We start from the raw sequence: 23,858 nt of genomic DNA, 5'->3' as shown, positions 1-23,858 counted from the left end.
TCGTCTTGATAAGGCCCGAAGTGATGTTCTTCACATGACTCCATTCCCTACTGTTGACCAAGCTTATGCCTATGTTCGCCGTGAAGATGTTCGACAAGCAGTGATGATGGGTTCATCCGATCGAGCCACTGGTGCTGGCTTAGCGGCCAAGAGTACGCCTCGATCAGGTCCCCCTACTCGTGCCGGACAGCCCCATAATTCCTCTACTGCGGCCCACCTTCAGATCCAGTCATATGCTACTGCTGCTGGTGCGCCACTTCCTAAAACCATCCCACCTTCCCATCCCAAGGCTCCGACTGATGGAAGTGGTTGCACGCACTGTGGCAACCTCAAACATACCCGTGACACCTGTTTTAAGCTAAATGGTTATCCTGATTGGTGGGAGAACCTCCGCGCTCGCAAGCTCAAAGAAACTGCTAGTAATTCCGGCCGTGTTGCTCTTGTCTCTACCGAACCCCCATTAGCCTTGTTCCCGCAGGTAGATCCTCATGATAGTCCCGCGCTTCCGGATGTCTCAGGTAACTGTGGTTATGCATTTCATACTTCTGATCTACGAGATACTACTGGTTGGATAATTGATTTTGGCGCCACTGATCATATGGCCTTTGATCCGAATGATTTTTTGCACACCACTACACCCCGCCGCACAAGTATTGCCAATGCAAATGGAGTTACCTATCCTGTGATAGGGGCCGGCACTGTTGCCCTTTCACCTTCTCTGTCCCTTTCTAATACTCTACTTGTTCCATCTTTGTCCAATAAATTAATGTCTGTAAGTCAGGCCACTGAACAACTAAATTATTGTGCACTAATTTATCCCAATTTTTGTTTACTACAGGATATTCTCACCAAGGAGATCATTGGGCGTGGTACTAAAAGAGGGGGGCTGTACTATGTGGATGACTTCAGTATGGGACGTGCCAATAGTGTAAAGCATCCATCTGATGACAAGCACCAACAAATTTGGCTCTGGCACCGACGTTTGGGGCATCCATCTTTTGGTTATATGAGACACTTATTGCCCGAATTGTTTTCTGTATTTAAGGATTCAGATTTTAAATGTGACACTTGCATTCTAGCCAAGAGTCATAGAGCATCCTATCCTTTAAGTATGAATAAAAGTACTATTCCTTTTGCTTTAATTCATTCTGATGTTTGGGGACCCTCACCTATTTCTACTCATTCCGGTATTCGTTAGTTTGTCACATTCATAGATGATTGTACACGGATGACATGGCTTTATTTGATGAAAAATAAGAATGAAGTGTTTTCCATGTTCCAATCCTTTCACAAACAGATGGAAACACAGTTCAATGCTCGAATACAGATTCTTCGCTCTGACAACGGTGGAGAATTTGTTAATCATGATTTTCAGACTTACCTCCAGACACATGGCATTATTCATGAGACAACTTGCCCCCAGACACCACAACAAAATGGTGTTGCCGAACGGAAGAATCGTCATCTCCTTGAAACAGCCCGTGCTCTTCTCATTGATGGCCATGTTCCTCGTCATCACTGGGATGATGCTGCTGTCACTGCTGTCCACCTTATCAACCTCATGCCATCTGGGGTCTTGAACTTCAAAACTCCATTACAAGTGCTCGCGCAACACGGGCCTCTGCCCTCTGTTTTGGTGCTTACCCCTCGCATTTTTGGCTGTGTGGCCTTCGTTCATCTCCACAAAAATCAACGAAGCAAACTTGATCCATGTGCGCTTCGTTGTGTTTTTTTGGGTTATGCCACTCATCAGAAAGGCTACCGATGTTATCACCCTCCTACCCGGCGAACCTATGTCACTTTGGATGTCACCTTTCTAGAATCAGATATGTTCTTCTATGACCCAGCATCCAATTCTACTATTCAGGGGGAGATACCGAGTGAAGAGCTCAATTGGAGCAGCTTGGAACATGAGGATATTCATCTATGCACGAAGATTGCTCTCGGCCAAGAAACAATAACAATCGATCGTCCCGAGTCTAGCACGTGCGAATGCTCTCTGCCAAACAACGATCGATCGCCTAACCCTTGCGAAGATGTTTTTGATTCGAGTCATACTCTTGCAGACAACTCAGAACAACAAGATGAAGACCCCTCCTCTCATTCAACAGTACCAACGGACCAATCTCCTGAGAATATCTTTGAGGTAAATACTCCTACTAGACTTGTGCATTTAGAGGATAAAACTATTGGATATCAATTACCTTTCAGGCAAAATCGTGGGAAGCCACCAAACCGTTATTCACCTGATATTGGCAAGACATCCAAGTATCCAATTGCAAATCATGTATCCACTGAGAAGCTGTCTGAACCACTCAAGGCTTTTGTGCATAAGTTGTCTGCTATCCATATTCCAACCAAGGTCTCTGAAGCATTGAAAGATCCTAAGTGGGTCCAAGCTATAAAAGAGGAGATGAAAGCTCTTGAGAAAAATCAGACTTGGACATTGGAGACTATACCACGAGGAAAAAAGACTATCGGATGTAGATGGGTGTTTACTATAAAACATAATGCAGATGGATCTATCGAGCGATACAAGGCAAGACTTGTGGCAAAAGGGTACACACAGACCTATGGTATAGACTATGAAGAAACTTTTGCACCAGTTGCAAAGTTAAACACCGTCAGAGTCTTATTGTCCCTTGCAGCTAATTTGGATTGGCCACTACACCAGTTTGATGTAAAGAATGCTTTTCTACATGGCGAACTCACGGAGGAGGTGTACATGGACATTCCTCCTGGATATAATACTACTCAGACTGGAATAGTTTGCAGGTTAAGAAAAGCATTGTATGGATTGAAACAGTCACCACGTGCATGGTTTGGACGGTTCACCATGGCAATGAAGAACAATGGTTTCAAACAGTGCAACTCAGATCATACTCTGTTCTTGAAACATCGAAAAGGGAAGGTAACAACATTAATAATCTATGTTGATGATATGATTATTACTGGGAATGATAAACAGGAAATATCACAGCTACAAGACTATTTGGCTACTGAGTTTGAGATGAAGGATCTAGGTGGACTCAAGTATTTCTTGGGAATTGAGGTGGCTCGATCGCAGCAAGGCATATTTCTATCTCAAAGGAAATATGTCTTGGACTTGTTGACGGACATAGGAATGCTAGATTGCAAACCTGCGGACACTCCTATTGTTCAGAATCATCATCTTGGAGAATATCCGGATCAAGTTCCAACTAACAAAGAAAGATACCAACGGTTAGTGGGAAGATTGATCTATTTGTCACATACTCGACCAGACATTGCTTATGCGGTGAGCGTTGTCAATCAATTTATGCACTCTCCAAGTGAAGACCACATGAATGCAGTTTTTCGGATACTTAGATATTTGAAGTCTGCACCTGGAAAAGGACTTATGTTCTCAAAGCATGGTCATCTAAATATTGATGGTTATTCAGATGCAGATTGGGCAGGTAATGTAACAGATAGAAAATCCACATCGGGTTACTTCACATTCGTGGGAGGTAATTTGGTGACATGGAGGAGCAAGAAACAGAATGTAGTAGCTTTATCCAGTGCAGAAGCCGAGTTCAAAGGCATGACTAAAGGGATTTGTGAACTTCTTTGGTTAAGAAAGTTGCTTACTGAACTTGGGTATAAACCTACATCCACAATGAATCTCTTTTGTGACAACAAGGCTGCTATAGCCATTGCACAGAATCCGGTTCAACATGATCGTACTAAACATGTTGAGGTGGATCGACACTTCATCAAACAGAAGCTTGAGGCTAAAGTGTTTCAGTTTCCTTTTGTGAAATCCGAGGATCAATTGGTGGATATTTTGACAAAGGCAATTTCCAGTAAAGCATTCCACAATTCACTGGATCAGTTGGGCATTGGCGACATCTATGCACCAATGTGAGGGGGAGTGTTGGATTGACTTGTGGATATTGACTTACTTTCCTTACATATCAAGAATTCCTATTATAATTGTAATTGATTTACTTTAATTCCTGATTTCCTACTGTAAATGGATTTAGGAATTTATTATTTACTTGCCTATTCAGGTTTTGTTATATTATAAATATGACCTCCTACAAGGAAAAGAATACACAGAAAATTCCCACAAACAAATATTCTCTCATAGTTTTCATATTTAGCAAATTTTGCCCATTTTTCAGCTTCTGTTGTTGAAACCAAGCCATCTCCTAATAACTTCTTTACAAAATTTTGGACCTCTTTTTTGGGACAAGCTCCATCTTTGTTATTCAGTATCTCTTTGCACAACTCAGGTTCTGTGATCACCAACTGAGCCTGAGAACCGTGCCACTGCAAATAATTAATTCAATATTTGGAACTAAAATTAAATATAAATAAACTTTTAAACTTTTTTTTTAAAAGTAGCTAATTAAGTTGGTTTCTTACCATAAATCTGTTGGCATGACTTGTGGATATTGACTTACTTTCTTTGCACACAAAGAATTCCTATTACAATTGTATTTGATTTCCTTTAATTCTTGATTTCCTACTATAAATAGATTTAGGAATTTATTATTTACTTGCCCATTCAGGATTCGTTGTATTATAAATATGACCTCCTATAAGGAGAGGAATACACAGAAAATTCCCACAAACAAATATTCTCTCATAGTTTTCATATTTTAGCATGGTATCAGAGCGGCGATCTTGGAATTGCTGACTCTAGTTTCAAAACCCCGCCACTGCTATGGAGGTTGATGATTTTTTCAACCCTTATGGAGGTAGCACCACCTACTCCTTCTCTCATTCTCAACCAACCATCGTTGAGTTGAGTGCCTAGATGACTCCACTCCTACAGATGCAGACTTTGACCCCGAACCCGATCCAAAATCAGGATCCTCTTTTGACAACCCCGACCCCGACCCCGACTATGATGACGACGACCCTGACCCCGACCCCCACTCCGATGATGACCCCAACCCCGAATTTGTCTCTGATTCAAACCCTGATCCCGATTTCGACTCCGACTCTGGCCCCGACTCAGGCTCAGATTCCGATCCAAATTCGTACCCAACCTGTATCCTATGCATCTTCTGCTGCCCAGATTATGACTTCTAGACTAACGACCTGACACATGGACCAGATTGTGCATATTGTGGTGATCCGAGACACAATTGTGAGACTTGTTTTAAATCACATGGCTACCCCAATTGGTGGGCTACTCTTACAGATCGAGGACAATGCAATATGACCAGTAATGGTACTGGTTATGGATTTCATACTTCCGATAAGATTGATTCCAAGAGCTGGATAATTGATTCCGGTGCAACTGATCATATGACGTTTGATCCTTATGATTTTTTGAATACTACACAATCTCGACGAACCTGTATTGCAAATGCCAATGGTGTTACTTATCCTGTGACAGGGGCTGGCACTGTTGTGCTCTCATCCTCTCTCACACTGTCTAATACTTTGCTTGTTCCATCTTTATCCACTAAATTGTTGTCAGTTAGTCAGCTTACTGAACAATTGAATTGTTGTGTACTCATTTACCCGAGTTTTTGTTTGCTTCAGGATATTCACACTAAGGAGATTCTTGGTCGTGGTACTAAGAGAGGGGGCCTATATTATGTCGATGACTTCAGTCCCGGCGTCGCTAACAGTGTGACACATCTCTTTGATAGCAAACAAAAGCAAATCTGGTTGTGGCACCGTCGATTGGGACATCCGTCTTTTAGTTATATGAAGCATCTTATACCAGATGACAGGACCCGAACCAAATTCCGCTTTGGAATTCGAGTCGAACCCTGTGCGTGTCCGACACCTGGCGAAGGTCGGGCACAAATGACCTATTTGCCCTTCTACTTGAAATTTTAACCTTGACTCCTATCGAAATTTCGGCAGAGTCTCCCCTGTATTTCGTTCAATCCCAAAATTTCCACCTGTCAGAACGAACAAACATAACCACACAACCAACTGCCAGCACTTCAATAAACAAGCCAATAGTTCCAGTCTCACTCTAGGGCAATATCAGAGCAGTTCTAATAGTATACAGATAAGTCAGTCGTTTTACAAACCATCGCTTTTGTAACAAGAAGGTGCAGAAGTTAAGATGGCCCGATGGTGAATGTCCTATGCACACTACAGCTTAGGGGCGCAAAACATTTGAAATTGCGAGGGGACAAAAATAAGGGTTCATAAAATATCTAAGAATATACTAACCCCCATTTTAAAAATAGTTAAGTGAACTGAATATATACTCTGCAATTGAAGTATACTAAACTCACGGCATTCACATGTTGAAATCAATGTATTTATGTATTTAAATAAATATATACACTCGTATTCAAGATAAAATTTTCATGAAAGCACTGAAATCCAAACTTGTATAAAAACACTGAAATCAAACCTGCATAAAAGCAATGTACTCAAAACTTGAACCAAAGCACTGCAATCAATCAAAACTACCACTCGGATGTACCCCTGTAATTCCGTCAATTCCCCTGACAGGTCTCGGCGACACACAGTCTATCCGAGCCACAAATCCTGGCAGGATTCAGGGGACCTCAGTCAGCCTAATCCGCTGGCAGGTCTCGGTGACACAAAGTCAACTCGAGCTGCAACTGGCAGGATTCAGGGGACCGTAGTCAGCCTGATCCGCAATCCTGGCAGACCTCTGCGACACTAAGTCAAACCGAGCTGGAAATCCTGGCAGACCTCGGCGACACCAAGTCAAACTGAGCTGGAAATCCTGGCAGACCTCGACGACACCAAGTCAATCCGAGCTGTAAATCCTGGCACTCACGGCCCGAGCGTCCCCGAAACTCGTGAGGCAAATGTCTAGTGCACTGACAAAACTGAGAATAAACTAGATGTCCGTAGACATTGGTATAATTGTGGGTAATGACCATAATTGGGTACAGGGTGGTTTTAAAATAAACTATTTTAGAAAAGTTTGATAATTAACTTTAATTTGATAAATCTGAAACTAAGCTGCTATTTCCTCTGATATAAATCTCAAATTCTGCTTTTTATATCACTTTAGCATAATTAACTAAGCAGCGTATAAATACGATATAATTTCACAAACATGCTAGGAAAATCACAATAAATAAAACTTATTCAAAATCAAATAATGAAATTTATTTATATAAATCATTTATAAAAGGAAAGTCCACTCATTCCTGGTCCGAGCTAGCTAGACCTCCTGTAGGTCTCTTCTGCGGGTCTGCCTGGGTAAACCATCAGGAATATTTAATTAATAAAACTGCTCGGTGTAAGTTTTTAAGTAAAACCCTGACCCCCGATTTCTAGAAGTGCGTGCACTAACTTTAAAATCCTTTTTGCCCACTTAGGTATTTCGGATGTTTAGAACTGTCTGAAAAGACTCGAGACTTCACTAAGCGATAAACTTCCATATTGGTCGATACGAAATCCCGTGGGGTCCACGACCTCCAATGACCAATCTGAGCGTTCCTTTAAGTTCCTCACATTTAAACAACCATGTCGTGCAAGTTTTGTCTGAAACTGACGATCGGATTGACCACGATCGTAAAATCATAAAATTTCCAAACCCTAGCCCCAGGGTTCGCGATTTCGGAGTATCCGGGACTCCGATTCACAATCAATTGAATCCTACACAATTCTGAAATTATCTCGAACAACATATCTGAATTTGAGCCCGATCCAACGGTTCAGCAGTAACGAACCAATAAATTGCACAATATGGAAAATTCATTCGGGGCTCAAACGGTATCCAAATTGAGATCCGCAAAATCCTACGCACTCCTGACAACCTGAGGATCGCAGCAAGACACAGTGCCACAGCACTACCTTCACCCAAGCGCCGCAGAACGTGACTGCAGCGATGGGTGTCTAAAGCGATTACCCCTCGCCGGAAAAACTTCAAACCACGGCTCCAAACTCCTAACCTAGGTAAAACACCATATTTGGAGCCACTTTTGTTCTTGGACCTACCCTAAAAGTTGGCCGGAAGTGGCCGATCACGGCAGCCGAAAATCGGTTGAATTTTCAATTCGAAAACTGGGTTATCTACGGTCAAAATTGATGCAAACTCATCCAACCATCAGCTAGAGCATGGAAAATACGTAGGAATCCAAACCTTACTGGACAAATTTGGAGAAGAATTGAGGGAGAATGAGCGACTTGAAGATCCGGTGAGCACTGTCGATTCCAGCACGATTTTGGGCCAGCACAGGTCACATCGCCAGTGGGGAACGGTCGGGGAAGGAAGAGGACGTAGTCCCGGTCGTTTTGGTACTGGCCCCGTCCATAGCCGTGGTCGGTGGCCGGAGATACGAAGGAGAGAAGGGACGGACGCGGGAATGGGAGGGAGGTCGGCGCGAGGAGAGAGAAAAGGCTGAGCTGTTTTTATAATTTCAACTTTGAAATATTTACGGTTGTGCCACTGAGACTCTTTTGACCATAACTTTCTAGTTACAACTCCGATTCGGGCCCATTACGTGTCTATGAACTCATTTCGCCGTACTCTACGCAATGGCATAAGTGGAATTGTCAAATTCCTCCTCGATCAAAAAGTCACCTTTTTCTTAATAAAATATTTCGATGGCAAAATTGTCTTTTCTCCAAATAAATTACTAATTAAATAAGAATTTTTGTTTTGGGTTATTACACCAAATTTATTCTCAGGTTTCAAGGACTCCGACTTCACATGTGATACTTGTATTTTGGCCAAGAGTCACCGTGTGCCCTACCCGTTGAGTACGAACAAGTGTACTACTCCATTTATGTTAATTCACTCTGATATCTGAGGACCTTCTCCTATCACTGCTCCTTCTAGTGTTCGATGGTTTGTCACATTCATCGATGATTGTACACGGATGACATGACTTTATTTGCTGAAGAATAAAAATGAAGTGTTTTCCCATTTTCAGTCCTTCCACAAACAGATGAAAACTCAATTTAATGCTCAAATCCAGATTCTTCGCTCAGACAATGGTGGAGAATTTGTCAATCATGACTTTCAGACTTACTTCCAACAACATGGAATTATCCATGAGACGACTTGTCCTCAGACACCACAACAAAATGGTGTTGCTGAACGAAAGAATCGACATCTTCTTGAAACCGCCCGAGCACTTCTGATTGGCGCTCATGTTCCTCGCCATCACTGGGATGATGCTATTGTCACCGCAGTTCATCTGATCAACCGCATGCCTTCTGGTGTACTGACCTTTAAAACTCCCTTACAGGTGCTTGCACAACACAGACCTCTGCCTTCTGTTTTGGTACTCACACCCCGAATCTTTGGATGTGTGGCTTTCGTTCATCTCCACAAAAATCAACGTAGCAAACTTGATCCATGTGTGCTTCGTTGTGTTTTTGTGGGTTATGCCACTCATCAGAAAGGCTACCGCTGTTATCACCCTCCTACCCAACGAACCTATGTCACTTTGGATGTGACCTTTCTGGAATCTGAGCTGTTCTTCCATGACCCATCATCCAATTCTACACTTCAGGGGGAGATACGAAGTGAAGAGCAGAATTGGAGCAACTTGGAAAATAAAGAAATTCTCCTTTGTACAGAAATGATTGATCATTCCGAGTCTGGAGCACGAGATTACTCTCTGTCGAAAAGCGACCAATGCCCATTCATAGCGATCAATTGCCTGACCCACCTGATCCATGCGAAGATATTTCTGATCCGAGTCTCACACCTACAGACAATACAGAACAACAAGATGAAGACCCCCCTCTAACTCAACAGTACCAACAGACCAATCTCCTGAGAATATCCTTGAGGTAACTACTCCTACTAGACTTGTGCATTTAGATGATAAAACTATTGGATATCAATTACCTTTCAGGCAAAATCGTGGGAAGCCACCAAACCGTTATTCACCTGATATTGGCAAGACATCCAAGTATCCAATTGCAAATCATGTATCCACTGAGAAGCTGTCTGAACCACTCAAGGCTTTTGTGCATCAGTTGTCTGCTATCCATATTCCAACCAAGGTCTCTGAAGCATTGAAAGATCCTAAGTGGGTCCAAGCTATAAAAGAGGAGATGAAAGCCCTTGAGAAAAATCAGACTTGGACATTGGAGACTATACCCCGAGGAAAAAAGACTATCGGATGTAGATGGGTGTTTACTATAAAACACAATGCAGATGGATCTATCGAGCGATACAAGGCAAGACTTGTGGCAAAAGGGTACACACAGACCTATGGTATAGACTATGAAGAAACCTTTGCTCCAGTTGCAAAGTTAAACACCGTCAGAGTCTTATTGTCCCTTGCAGCTAATTTGGATTGGCCACTACACCAGTTTGATGTAAAGAATGCTTTTCTACATGGCGAACTCACGGAGGAGGTGTACATGGACATTCCTCCTGGATATAATACTACTCAGACTGGAACAGTTTGCAGGTTACGAAAAGCATTGTATGGATTGAAACAATCACCACGTGCATGGTTTGGACGGTTCACCATGGCAATGAAGAACAATGGTTTCAAACAGTGCAACTCAGATCATACTCTGTTCTTGAAACATCGAAAAGGGAAGGTAACAGCATTAATAATCTATGTTGATGATATGATTATTACTGGGAATGATAAACAGGAAATATCACAGCTACAAGACTATCTGGCTACTGAGTTTGAGATGAAGGATCTAGGTGGACTCAAGTATTTCTTGGGAATTGAGGTGGCTCGATCGCAGCAAGGCATATTTCTCTCTCAAAGGAAATATGTCTTAGACTTGTTGACAGACACAGGAATGCTAGATTGTAAACCTGCGGACACTCCTATTGTTCAGAATCATCATCTTGGAGAATATCCGGATCAAGTTCCAACTAACAAAGAAAGATACCAAAGGTTAGTGGGAAGATTGATCTATTTGTCACATACTCGACCAGACATTGCTTATGCGGTGAGCGTTGTCAGTCAATTTATGCACTCTCCAAGTGAAGACCATATGAATGCAGTTCTTCGGATACTTAGATATTTGAAGTCTGCACCTGGAAAAAGACTTATGTTCTCAAAGCATGGTCATCTAAATATTGATGGTTATTCAGATGCAGATTGGGCAGGTAATGTAACAGATAGAAAATCCACATCGGGTTACTTCACATTTGTGGGAGGTAATTTGGTGACATGGAGAAGCAAGAAACAGAATGTAGTAGCTTTATCCATGCAGAAGCCGAGTTCAGAGGCATGACTAAAGGGATTTGTGAACTTCTTTGGTTAAGAAAGTTGCTTACTGAACTTGGGTATAAACCTACATGTACAATGAATCTCTTTTGTGACAACAAGGCTGCTATAGCCATTGCACAGAATCCGGTTCAACATGATCATACTAAACATGTTGAGGTGGATCGACACTTCATCAAACAGAAGCTTGAGGCTAAAGTGTTTCAATTTCCTTTTGTGAAATCCGAGGATCAATTGGCGGATATTTTGACAAAGGCGATTTCCAGTAAAGCATTCCACAATTCACTAGATCAATTGGGCATTGGCGACATCTATGCACCAACGTGAGGGGGAGTGTTGGCGTGACTTGTGGATATTGACTTACTTTCCTTACACACCAAGAATTTCTATTATAATTGTAATTGATTTACTTTAATTCCTGATTTCCTACTGTAAATAGATTTAGGAATTTATTATTTACTTGCCTATTCAGGTTTCGTTGTATTATAAATATGACCTCCTACAAGGAGAAGAATACACAAAAAATTCTCATAAAAAAATATTCTCTCATAGTTTTCATATTTTAGCAAAATCTTGGTCCATTAGTGAATGTGAGGTTGGACTAAAGGAAGTGTGTCGTGGGATATAGTTTTGGGCCTGGCCATGGCTTCCTTCATCATGTGGGAGATTTCTTTGGTGTTTCCATGGATGAGTTTGTAAGGAGGGTATGGATCCCCTGCAGATCTATCTGCTTCTGTATGCGAGTTGTAGCCCAACATAGCTTGTGAAGGATCTTGATGAGAACTACGACCGTGAACAAGCACAGAAAGCCTCCTAAAGAACCCATTTGTCCTCGCTTTCTTTCTTTCTTTCTCTTTGCTCCTATTTAAACCACTCTGAGTATTCATCTTTCAGCAGTCAGTTTTAAAATTTTCTTGCTCTTTGTTGTTTGTTGGTACAAACTTAGGAAGAGAAAAAAATGAAAAATCAAGACATTGCAGGTGGCCAGATGTAGCCAAGTTTTAATGGAAAACACTTGGCTCATTTCCTTACATGACAACAAAATTTGCTTTGTTTTTTCCTTTCTTTTAATTTTGCTATGTAAGTCGGAAGAATTTCCTTATAGAAAGAATTTCTAGAAACAGAAGAATCATCCATAAGTACGTAGATAAACTTTTCTAATATGTCAGAGAAAATTGACATCATGCTCCTGTACTAATTTTTAATTCACTATGTATGTCTAGCAACTTTGTGTGTTCTTGTTTGATATTTCCTTATAAACATATAGATTACATGCAATCTCAATCTGATTGCAATTAGCAAAAAAGACTGGATTCTTAACAAGTTTTCTCAGCCATAAAAAATACTATAATAAAGGATGAAACATAATATAAAGTTGCTCAAAGAATAGTAAGACACAAATCATATCAACAGAATAGCATTGCTTGAGAGGCTTATTCTAAAAAACTTCAATGCACCTAGTTGGCGATGTTTCAAGTCAATCACTCATTATCACGTCGGAAAGTTAAAGCACAAAACTAAAGGAATTTCAGCTTAAATTTTAGCGGATTTTAATCTCTACAACATTTATAAGTTGGGAGATTAACTATTATACCCAATATAGGGACCCAAATTATAAAAATACTCCATATGAAATGGACTTTAGAAACACACCCAAAGCTCATTTACAACATAACAAAAAAGCTTTTAACTTCTTATAAATTACAAAACTGCCATCAATTTCTTAAAACAAGCTCAACCCCAAAATCTCATAAAAATACCCAAAACACTAAATATGGCATTAAAGTAATTTAATAATCAATATTAAATTCAATAAGGCAAGCTGTCATTTTTTGAGTTTTTTTTTTTATTTGTTTATAAAAATTTAATTGTGTAGAGTTTATTTATAATATTAGTGCTAAGAATAGGTATATCACTAAATATCTCTTATAGATTTTCTTCTTTCCTCCAGGCCCCTGAGCTGTACAAAAACGACCACGTCGCACCAGGCTTGCCTCCTTTCCTTTCAATAAAATGCACAGTTGACAGTGCTGCTGAAGACCTCCTTTCAGTGAAGTGCACCGTTTCACTCAAGTATGGGTTTTCAATCTAGAATTGGGCTTTTAAAACAAAATGCTGCTCTTAACCCACTTCGCCTCCAACCCAATAGAACCCAATCCCCAAATCACATTACTTAACCTCTTTTTTCTTTTTCTTTTTTCTTATTTCAAAATTTTCACATGTTTTATGAAATTTATTTATTTTGGTGTTTGATTTAACATTACATAAAGTTACATTTAACAGTTTCGGAAACTGATTTTTTAAAATTAAGTAAGCTAGTCTTTTGGATTAATCAAGCTGGTCCTTTTATATATGTTTGATATGAAGAATAAATATGGTATGATGAAATTAGGATATCAAAATTATTATTTTATGTGTTATATAATTTACTTTAATATATACATATATTATTTTAGTTATTTTTAATTATCGTAATCATGATCACTATACTCGGCAAATATAGGCTTAGTCAAGCTGGCTAGAGTGGATGTACTCCTCACTCTACACCTGAGTTCAAATCTTCCTCCCATAGTCTAAATTAGATTAAATTAGATTATCGCTTGTATCAAACATTAAAATTCAAAAATAAAAAATAAAAAAAGCATGATCACGGTACTCATATAGCCTAACGGTGGGATCTCTAGGACATCCTAATACTGGCTCCTTTATTTTATCTTGTTTTATATTAAAGACAAACAAAAAGTTACAAATGGAATCCCCTAGGCATCCCAAATCTTTTGACTTAATACCAAAATAATTAAACTGGAGTCGACTTCATAGAACTCTAATTGCACTTGCACTCTAATGATAAAGATAACTTTTTACAACAACTCTGAACTTACTAACTCAATAATTGCACTTGCTCTTATTGATACTATTCCATAAAAGGGGGGAAATAAATTATGTATTTCACCCATATTACAACACGTATACAAGATGTACCACATGACTATACTACTGTAATATTCTACAATTTCTCCACAAAATATCAAGACTCCATCGTAAATGCAATAAAATAATGAATATTCCTATTGCCAAACCAATTCAGTTACATTATCTTTGAGAACATTGCTCATAATCAATTCGACAATCCAACATCATTGAATAGGGTAGCTAGGCTTCATGACGAAAACATTCAAGGGGGATAACTCCACAAGGAAGGTAAGTACTCGCACCAATTGACTAATCAAAGCCACCAAGCATAAAACATGAGTTTACACTCCTTTCTAAATTCAGAGCTTATTACTCTTATGAGTTTTATGCATCATAATTTGACAACCTTTTAGATGATGCAATCCTCTTGATATATCAATATCAATCTAGAGCTATACACTCTAGTGCTGAGATTCACCAATCTCTATTGGAGATTAAATTGCCAAGTCTTCATAGAAGTTGTGATATGTCTATAGCAAGAGCATTCATGACTTGTATCTCACGCATAAAAGACATACTCTCATAGTAACTAGCCATGTTCATCATCGTTAAAGACATTACCATGTTTTCTCGTTCATAACTTGTGAATAAATCTCAATTCACTAACATATATGTATGAATTCTTACCATATTCTTGGAGAAATTGTTCATGAGGACTTACATGTCTAACAGAAGCCCAATTGGGCTGAAACTCATTTGAAGAGTTGATGCGCGAAATCCGCACAATCTTTTTGGCACTAGTGCGCTGTTCATATTTGGTATTAGCAAAGAGTTAGACCAAACTTCAAGTTTCAAAGTTCAAATCTTCCAATCAATTTTCAAAAGTCAATGGAGGTTTATTTGATCATAAAATCAATATAAATGGGATTTAAATATGCTACAAACGGTAAGTTGATTTAGACTAAACATTCTCGCCAGACATTCAATGAATATAATTACTAATTTAAGCATCAGAGAGCCCTTAAGATCTTGAATCCGGTAGCTTTTGAACTTAGGTTTTCTCTTTGTAGATGCCTCAGTCAAATTCTTCATACTATTTATCGATCTTGGCTTGCCATGTGAGTTGTACGATTTTCACCTAGTAGGATTTATAATTTTGCATATGGTAGAAATTAAAATTTTATTTTCAATGAATGGAAAGTTACCTTTAATAGGCATTCATACACTAATATAGTAGGATTTGTTAGAATAAGAATGAAAAGTTAATCCAACTCAAGTCTTTATAGAAAGAAGCTTGACACTTTTTTGGAGCAATTATAATAGGAGTGCGTGTTATAGAATGTATAACCAATAAGATGCATTTTGAGTTAGCATACATTCATATTGGGAAATTTATTATAGAATGTATATCCAATAAGATGCATTCTAAGTTAACATATATTCATATTGGGAGATTTGAGTTAAACTTTAACTTCAACACGTATCGTTGATGAAATGTTTGTTTGTTGTTTGTATATTAAGATTATTCACAGAGTGTGCTAGTTTTACGTTGCATTCAAATTCCTCACACCACCACGTTGTTAGTAGTTATAATTATATAATATCATAAGTAAAAATAATTATGGTAAAAAAACGCAACGGAAACATGTAAGCATAAAAAATTTTCTCTTACAAACTTCTTCTCATACTATTTTTTCTACAATATTGCAGTTCAATGAACGCAACTATTCTTCCATATGCATTGCGTGTGTATAGGTTATAAATAGTGGAATATAATGTCAAACTACATATAATTGGGTTCTACTACTCACTACTCAGCTCGTTCGAGTCCTTCTTCCCAAAAGCACTTTTATCACTTTTGATTTTACCAACCTCCTCCTTGCTCACTTTTTCAACGCACTCTCCTTCTCTCCACCCCTCAAATCCTCTCTCTCTCTCTTTCTCTCCGTTGTTTTCAACCACTTAAACTCCCACCACCATTCTCATCAATAAACATTAAACACCTGACCGCCGTTACCACCCACCACCACCACAACCCAAAAACCAAAAAAACACAAAAAACAGAGCAAAAGACGAAAATGGATTTGAACAACAACTTCACCGGAGCTTCAAGGGCCTCCCCGACATCCTCGACTGACATGGAGCAGATGTCGGAGACCCCACAGCGCGGGTCCCACCACCGCCGAGCCCACTCCGACACCTCCTTCCGCATCCCCAACTTCGACGACCTCCTCCTCTTCGACCCTTCCGACCTCGACCTCTCCTGCCTCCCCTCCCCAACCATCCTGCCACGTAGCAGCAACCCAATGACCCAGGACTCCGACGACTCCTCCGGCCCACCCAACCCCTTCTCCAGCTCCAGGCCCGGCGGCCCCACTTCCTCCGGCTCCACCGCCGCCGCAGCCCACCTCCGGAGCCTCTCCGTCGACTCCGACTTCTTCGACGGCCTCGGCCTCGGCACCGGAGGAGACTCCGGCAGAGAAGCCCTTGGGGGGCAGAGGTCTGGGTCCCACCACAGGCACAGCAACTCAATGGACGGCTCCTTTACGCCGTCGTTTGAGGCGGACTCGCCTGTGATCGTGGTGGACGGTATCAAGAAGTCCATAGCTCCTGAGAGACTTGCTGAGCTCTCTCTTATTGATCCGAAGAGAGCTAAAAGGTTGCCCATTTTTTGTTTTTCTTGTGGCTGTCTTCTTGACCCCTTCCTCAACTGGATCATCGTTTTTCCTTTTGCTTTTTTTTTTTTTAGGGTTTTTTCTTTCTGCAAATTTGAGTTAAACTCTTTTCAATTAATTGAGGGGATTTGGCCTTTTTTAATGTTCAGAATCTAATTTGATACGTAAAATGGGATTTCTTTTGCGAAATTTTGAAGAAAGAAAACTTAGTTTATGGAAATGTTGGTTTTTTTTTTTTTTTTTTTTGGTAGATGTTATTTATTTGGTGGAATGAGAAATTGAATTCATAATTTTGTGGTTGATAGGATTTTAGCCAATAGACAATCTGCTGCGCGGTCGAAGGAGAGGAAGGTGAGATATACCAATGAGCTGGAGAGGAAGGTGCAGACGCTTCAGACAGAGGCAACAACCCTATCAGCACAGGTCACTCTGTTACAGGTAATACCTAAGACCTTGACTTTTGTAGCTCAATGGAATAAGAAGTATCAGTTGGGCAAGACTTTAGGTGCTACTTGCTAAACCAATGGAACCCACAGCTTGGTTTGTTATGAAACGGATATATCATGCTTTGTCATTACAAAAATGGTATTTTCTGCTTTGCAATGATCATCATGAAATTATTTTCATTGTTCATTTATGCGGGTGGTTTTGTTCGGGTGCACGGTTGTTTACTTTTTCCTTCCATTTTCTACCATTTTTAAATTGTCAATGTTTCCATGCTTGCTTCATTCTCCAGTACGTATTGGCACATGGGGTTACATATGAAATATGGATAAATAGATCTTTCTGTTTCTAGGAAAACTCTTATCAGTTTCCTTAATCACTTAACAGTACAAAGTTACTTTATTACATCAAAGTTCCTCATAATGATTCTTTTCAATCTTACGTACGTCATTTTCTTTTTAAAGATCGGGTCCTTCTGTGAGTATGCGGCCGGTTTTTGTGAGATTCTAGCTTTTATGTTCTAAGATACCTAAGCTTTTATTCTTTAGGAAATGTGTTTTGTTTAAGGGATAGTTTAACATTGATTATGATCTTTGTTTTGGAATGATTTTTGTATTTCCATTAACAATACAAGAAGTAAACATACACATTAATGTCAAGTATGGATCCTCAGCTTATAAATTTCAGTTGCTTATGTCCATAACTAAGTAGTTTTGTGCTTCCATTTAATTATCTTTTCAATATAAACCCTCAGCCCAAAACACTTAACCTAAAATGTAAAATAACATTGTTCTGGACACAAGTTAGTATCAACAGAAAAGGAAAAAGCCACACATTGTAAATAGGGAAAGATTATGAATGGCAGAAAGCAGTTTTTGTAACCTAAAATTTTTGCTGTAACTTCAAATTGGTACTAACTTTTCTGTTGAAGAACATTTAAACATCCATGTTGCTTTAGTTACTAGAAATCCCGATCGTTCTGGAACATTAATTAAGTTTAGGAATAAGGTCAGGGCATTGGTCACTTAGCTGGGATGTGGATTAAAGTAGGTTTATACATAGTTAGAAGATAATATGTTTCCATAACAGTTACAAACTGATGATTTTATGCTATAACTTCATAGTGAAAAAGGTCAAATTTTATAAGCTGCTACCTCCTTGTGTTCTGTGCTCAAGTCTTTTCAACTAGTGAGCTCTATTTCTCCTCTGCTGAGATCTCTTCTCTGTCTTTTTTTTCCTTTTCTCTTTGCGAGATTGAAGACTCTAGAAGTTGATTTGACAAACAGATATGAGAATTTGGGATCCTTCATTTGATTCTACAGTTTCTACTTTATGTTATCTGCTGGCCTTTGTTTCTCTTTGCTAGATTGAAGAGTCTAGAAATAACTGATTCTTTTAAAAATGTGGACATACCCATGCCATGTCCAACCTAAAAGGAACCACAGCCCTTATATTAAAAGATTCAGGCTTCCTGAGTAGGATTGAATTTTTAATGGTCACCACCTACTAGACAGTAGGTGCCAGTAATGCGAGAAACTTCTTTGCCCATGGTGGATGGTCAAAATTTACAATCAAACTTGAGGACTCCTAGGTGTCTTAGATGTTTTTCTTAATTTGGCAAACTTGTTTCCCGTTGTTTCCTTTCTTTTGAATTTTAAGCTTTACTGTGTAACAGTATTTTGCTAAGCAATTTTCAGAGTCATTCTGGTTCAAATCTGGGACAAACTCTTGGTTCTTGCTGGATTTCGACACCAGGCTGTCTTTATAAGGATTGACCCTATTCTTAATTATACCATATATGTTCTTGTAGCACATGCAAATAATTCAGATAGTTTAAGAGTCAGTTTAGGATTTTAGTTTAACAGTGTCTGCATCCTTATCAGTCTATATAATGTATCTGTGATGCAGAGGGACACTACTGTTATAACTGCTGAGAATAAGGAGCTCAAGCTTCGCTTACAGGCTATGGAGCAACAAGCACAACTAAGAGATGGTATGCATATTATTCGTATGTTTGTGCTGTTATGGAAAAGGAGTGGTGGAATTGTTTTACTTTCGTGTGGCTCGAAATACCTTGAGCTTTCAAGTTAGCTAACTTTTCTTTTGAGGTTATATTATAGTTGCTTTGGTTTTTGTTTATTTTACACCTACAGCCTTGAATGAAAAACTTAAGGAGGAAGTTCAGCGGCTTAAGATTGAAACCAACCAAATCCCACCTGGGAATGGAAACCCTTTCTACAGAGGGCTCCCCCCTCAATATGCCGCCCCTCAGTCGTCCTCGCATCATCAGCTTGGTAGCGGCCAGACCCAGCAGCACCATCACATGCTTCACAACCAGGCTGTTTCCAATGGACAGGCTCGCCCAAGCTTCATGGACTTCAACCAGAGGGCCTAGAAACTTTATTTTAGTTATTAACCACAGGAACATATTTATGTTTGAGAATTTAGAGGAGGGTAGTTAATCTCAGATAGCTTCTTGTACATACTACATACAGATGTATATGTATGTGGTGCAGGACTTAAGGCTGTGAAGATTGCTGCTCACACAGTACACAGAACCCACAGTACCCTGTATCAGTTAAAAACTATAGATGAATTATGTTATCATTTCTAGGAGATAGGATCGTTTAGAGCATGTTTTAGTCCTAATCTTACTGGAACACCTGCTGGGTTGTATTAGCGTTTTTGCTAATAAGATCTTATATTTCCTATGGAAGATTGATTTACTCTCAGTGTCCTTTGTTTTTTGTTTTTGTTTTTGGGGGTGGTCTTTTTTGCTAACCAATATCAATCTGTTTTCTTTCTCTTTTGATTGTTTCGTAATTGTAGTTTTATTTATTTTTTATTTCTGCCAAAGTTAGGAAGGAGGGGGTTTTCTCTGTTTTTTTAATTTTTCTTCAGTCAGAAGAGAGGGAGTTTTCTCATACACGCTGTGAATGTGCTATGAAGATTCAAACTCGAGGCTATTAGTCTACAAACCCGGATTTCACTACCTAGACCCCATATTGTTGTTCTATTGATGGCTGCATTATTGTCTGTTTGTCATTTGGTTTTTTTGTTCTTCTATTGGTTTTCTACATCCAAGGACGTGTCACTCGTCAATGGAACATGCCCTTCCAAATGGCGAGTCTAATCTCATCTCATATTGACCCAAAAAAAAAAAAAAAAAATCTCATCTCATTTGGTCGCATGTACAGGTATGAGTGGAGAATTAAAGATAATTAATTGTGTCATTGTCAATGAAGAAAATTAATTATTTATGGTGTTGTCAATAAAGAAAAATTATTTGTGTCGTTGTCATATTGTATTAGGTCCATTATTCATCATCGAGGAGGAGAAATATCACATGCAAGTTAGGTGAGCATGACATGTGCCACCCTTGTACAGGCACCATTTAATAACATCATCAACGACCCCTATTATATTAGTTTATAAAGAAAATCCAATTATAGATTACTTAGTATGCATACTATTATATATTACTTAATTTAGAGAGAGAGCTCTTCTCTGAGAGGGACTTACGTATCCCAAGGGGTTTGTTCTTAGGTCATCTTCAATTATAAAACGATAAAATTTAGAGTATGGTTAATAACTATTCTAATTTTTATTTTTATTTTTTACTTTTTGTGAAGAATGAAAGTGAGAATGAGAGCGGTATTGATCCCTCAAGAGGAGTAAAAACAAAACTTTCTTGTAATAGAAATAGCAATGAAAAAAAATCAGGATTTTGGCAATGTGAGGCCACTTTCAATTTGGCCTCTACAACCAGCCCCCTCTATCTAACTAGGGATGACAATGGATCAAATCGGGAGTGGGTATATCATTTCCATTCTATTAGGTATTTTTTCCCCATCTCGCCTTCATACCCGGAATATTAAAATCGAAGACCCCCCCAATTACAAAAAAATATAAATAAAAAAACTATTTGTTGAATGAGAAAAAAAAAAATACTATAAATAGAAGATATGTATCAATTCAAATTTTATTATCTAAAAAAAAATAATAATACATGTCCAAGACATGATGATCAATATAGAGGTAGCACAACCATCACACATCTTACTAATATATTTATATGAATATTTTAAACGCGCGTGCATGACAATTAAAAAATAAATTATAATAATACTTATATATATTTATTTCAAAAATAAAATATTGATGTTCATACTCCAACTGTAGTTTTTTCCAAGTCCTTAGGGAAATAGTACACTTCAAGGGTAAGTTTTATGTTCTTTCTTAAATCAGTAGAATTACTTTAGTGGGTCTTATTCGGTTTAACCGTTGATTAGTGTATTAATCTCGCTTTTCAGATTAGATGGAAGGCAACAATGTTATGAAACTTGACATTCATGGAAGACTTGGTAGGATATGTCATGATGTTCTTCAGAGCCTACTGTTAAAAAGATTGAAATGAATTTGTAAGAAAAAGAATACAAAATATGCAATACATAAGTTGAGTTTGGCGTGGGCCCGTATCGGCCCGTTTCGTGGCCTGACACAAGCCTGTGCCAGTCTTATATGGGCTAGGGTTGCTGACTCAAGCCAGACTTAATAATTTTCATAAATGGATGAACTTGGTTTGACTCGTTTATTAATTGTGTCGACTCTAAACCAGCCTGCCCGGTTTGGCATAGCCTTTTTGACATCTTTACTCTGCACTCCTCAAGGTCTTAAGTTTGATTCCCCTTACCCTAATATCACTTGTATAAAAAGAAAATAGAAAAGAAAAAAATGGAGGACTCATAATTTATTACATCCCTTCCCCTAAAAAAAAAAAAAAAATAAATGCTGGGAAAATACGAAGTGCTTTGACCCTTCTTTACTGAATAAATTGTCTTTCAATTTTGGGCTGTAGCCCAATTCCTTCTATATTTTGTGTTTTTTAAAATTTATATTTTTAGTAAAAGTATCATGAATGGGTTTTCAACTTTTTTCATAATATAAAATGGTTCTTATGCTTAATATCTTGCTTGTGGACTTCTTCTTTTTTTTTTTTCTTTTTTTTTTTTTGGGTCTAACGAACTTCATATGATTATTTGTTTTAGAAGTCTTGTTTTTTTTGTTTTTCGTTTTTGTTAAATCATAATAATTTAGTTTAAACTTTTGCTTTATATTTCTTGGTCCATCTACCCATGGGCTTATCCGTATTCTGTTGTTCTGTTCACTCTTTTGGGCTTCTATGAAACGATCTCCAAAAAATAATATATATATATATATATTCAAAACTGTAAATCCTAACTTGTCGTTGGGGTAAAAAACTTTCTGAAGCCCAACATTTCTCAAGTCTCGGTGAAGCTTCTATGATTCGTTCAAGTTCAAATCCATGGCGTGGATTGCCATTTCTAGGGTTTTTGGTGCACTATTCTACTCCACAGAGGTGCTGCCCTCCTCCTCATCATCACCCCCATTTCGGCTTCTGCACAGTAGGATTTGGCAGATTGGAAATCCTAGGGATTCCATTCTGCCAGTGCTCCATCAATGGCGGGTAGAAGGGGGAGACATGAAGCAGCCCAAGCTCCAAGGTTTCATCAAGCTGCTCCGAAGGTATCGTCGCTACAGCCATGCTCTGCAGATTTCAGAGTGGATGAGCGATGAAATGAAGCATGATCTGCATCCTGGAGACATTGCGGTTCGGTTAGATTTGACCTCAATAAGTCCATGGGCTTGAAGAAGCCGAGAGGTATTTTGATAGCATCCCAGAGTCATTAAAATTGGTTCCTGTGTATGGTGCTCTGCTGTATTGCTATGCAAAGCATAATTGTTTGGAAAAGGCTGAGAGTGTTTTTGAAAAGATGGAGGAGTTGGGTTTTGTGAAAGGATCATCGTGTTATAAAACAATGTTAAACCTTTATTCTCAAATGGGTAAACATGGAAAGGTAGATATTTTAGTTAAAGAGATGGCAGAGGCATTGATTATAACGTGAAAACATTGAACATTCGGTTATATTCGTATGCAGCCACTGCGGATGTAGACCAAATGGAGAAGCTTTTGATGAAGATGGAAACTGACCCGCTGGTCACTTTGAACTGGCATGGTTATGCTGCCACAGCGGATGCGTTCTTGAAAGCTGGACAATTGGAGAAGACAGCGGCTGTTAGGAAATTACGCAGATTTCCCTATAAACCAGATTAGTGAGGATGCGAAATAACAGAAGAAATAAGACACACAAATTTGATAACGGAGTTCAGCCAATTGTGCCTACGTCTCCGGACCTGCTGCAGATCATTTTACTAAAGGGAGAAAATATACAAAGTGTTTACAACACTCACAACTCACAACCCACCCCAAATTATACTAAGAATTTTTTCTCACAAAATTCTTTCACAAGCTTTGCTCTTAAGCTTTTCTCTCAAACTCTCTCTAATTCTTTTTGGGATGCATTACAAATGAGAGTTGTGGGGATTTATATAGGCTTCAAAAGAACATAGGTTGCCTAAGTTAGGCACCCCTTATTTTGACCAAAGATTGCCTAAGTTAGGCACCTCTTATTTTGACCAAAGAATGCCTAAGTTAGGTACCCCCATTTTTGACCATGAGTTAGGCACCCCCATTTTTGGACCAAAGAATGGTTGGTGCCTATTTCTTTGACAATCTCCCACTTGAAGACTGAATTTCAATCTGATCTTCAATCTGTCTTCACACATCAAAATATGCAGCAGATCTTTCCGATCTTGTTACTCT

At 38.9% G+C, this 23,858-nt stretch overlaps 1 protein-coding gene and 1 pseudogene across 1 annotated transcript; one reads left to right on the top strand and one right to left on the bottom strand.

Moving 5' to 3' along the window:
• The window catches only part of LOC117612172, a 15,329-nt pseudogene extending 3,362 nt beyond the window's left edge, over window positions 1-11,967 (bottom strand).
• A 3,840-nt stretch (window positions 11,968-15,807) lies between these two features.
• Window positions 15,808-19,905, top strand: LOC117612174 (transcription factor VIP1-like). The gene is made up of 4 exons (XM_034340930.1): window positions 15,808-16,713; window positions 17,035-17,167; window positions 19,082-19,166; window positions 19,327-19,905. The coding sequence occupies exons 1-4, from the start codon at window positions 16,133-16,135 to the stop codon at window positions 19,566-19,568; spliced, it is 1,041 nt and encodes a 346-aa protein (XP_034196821.1). The 5' UTR covers window positions 15,808-16,132; the 3' UTR covers window positions 19,569-19,905.
• The last annotated feature ends 3,953 nt before the right edge of the window (window positions 19,906-23,858 follow it).

The sequence above is a fragment of the Prunus dulcis genome, chromosome 8 (assembly GCF_902201215.1).
Source record: "Prunus dulcis chromosome 8, ALMONDv2, whole genome shotgun sequence".
Taxonomy (NCBI): domain Eukaryota; kingdom Viridiplantae; phylum Streptophyta; class Magnoliopsida; order Rosales; family Rosaceae; genus Prunus; species Prunus dulcis.
Note: the sequence above shows the minus strand (reverse complement) of the source record. Positions and strands in the feature narration are given on the sequence as shown.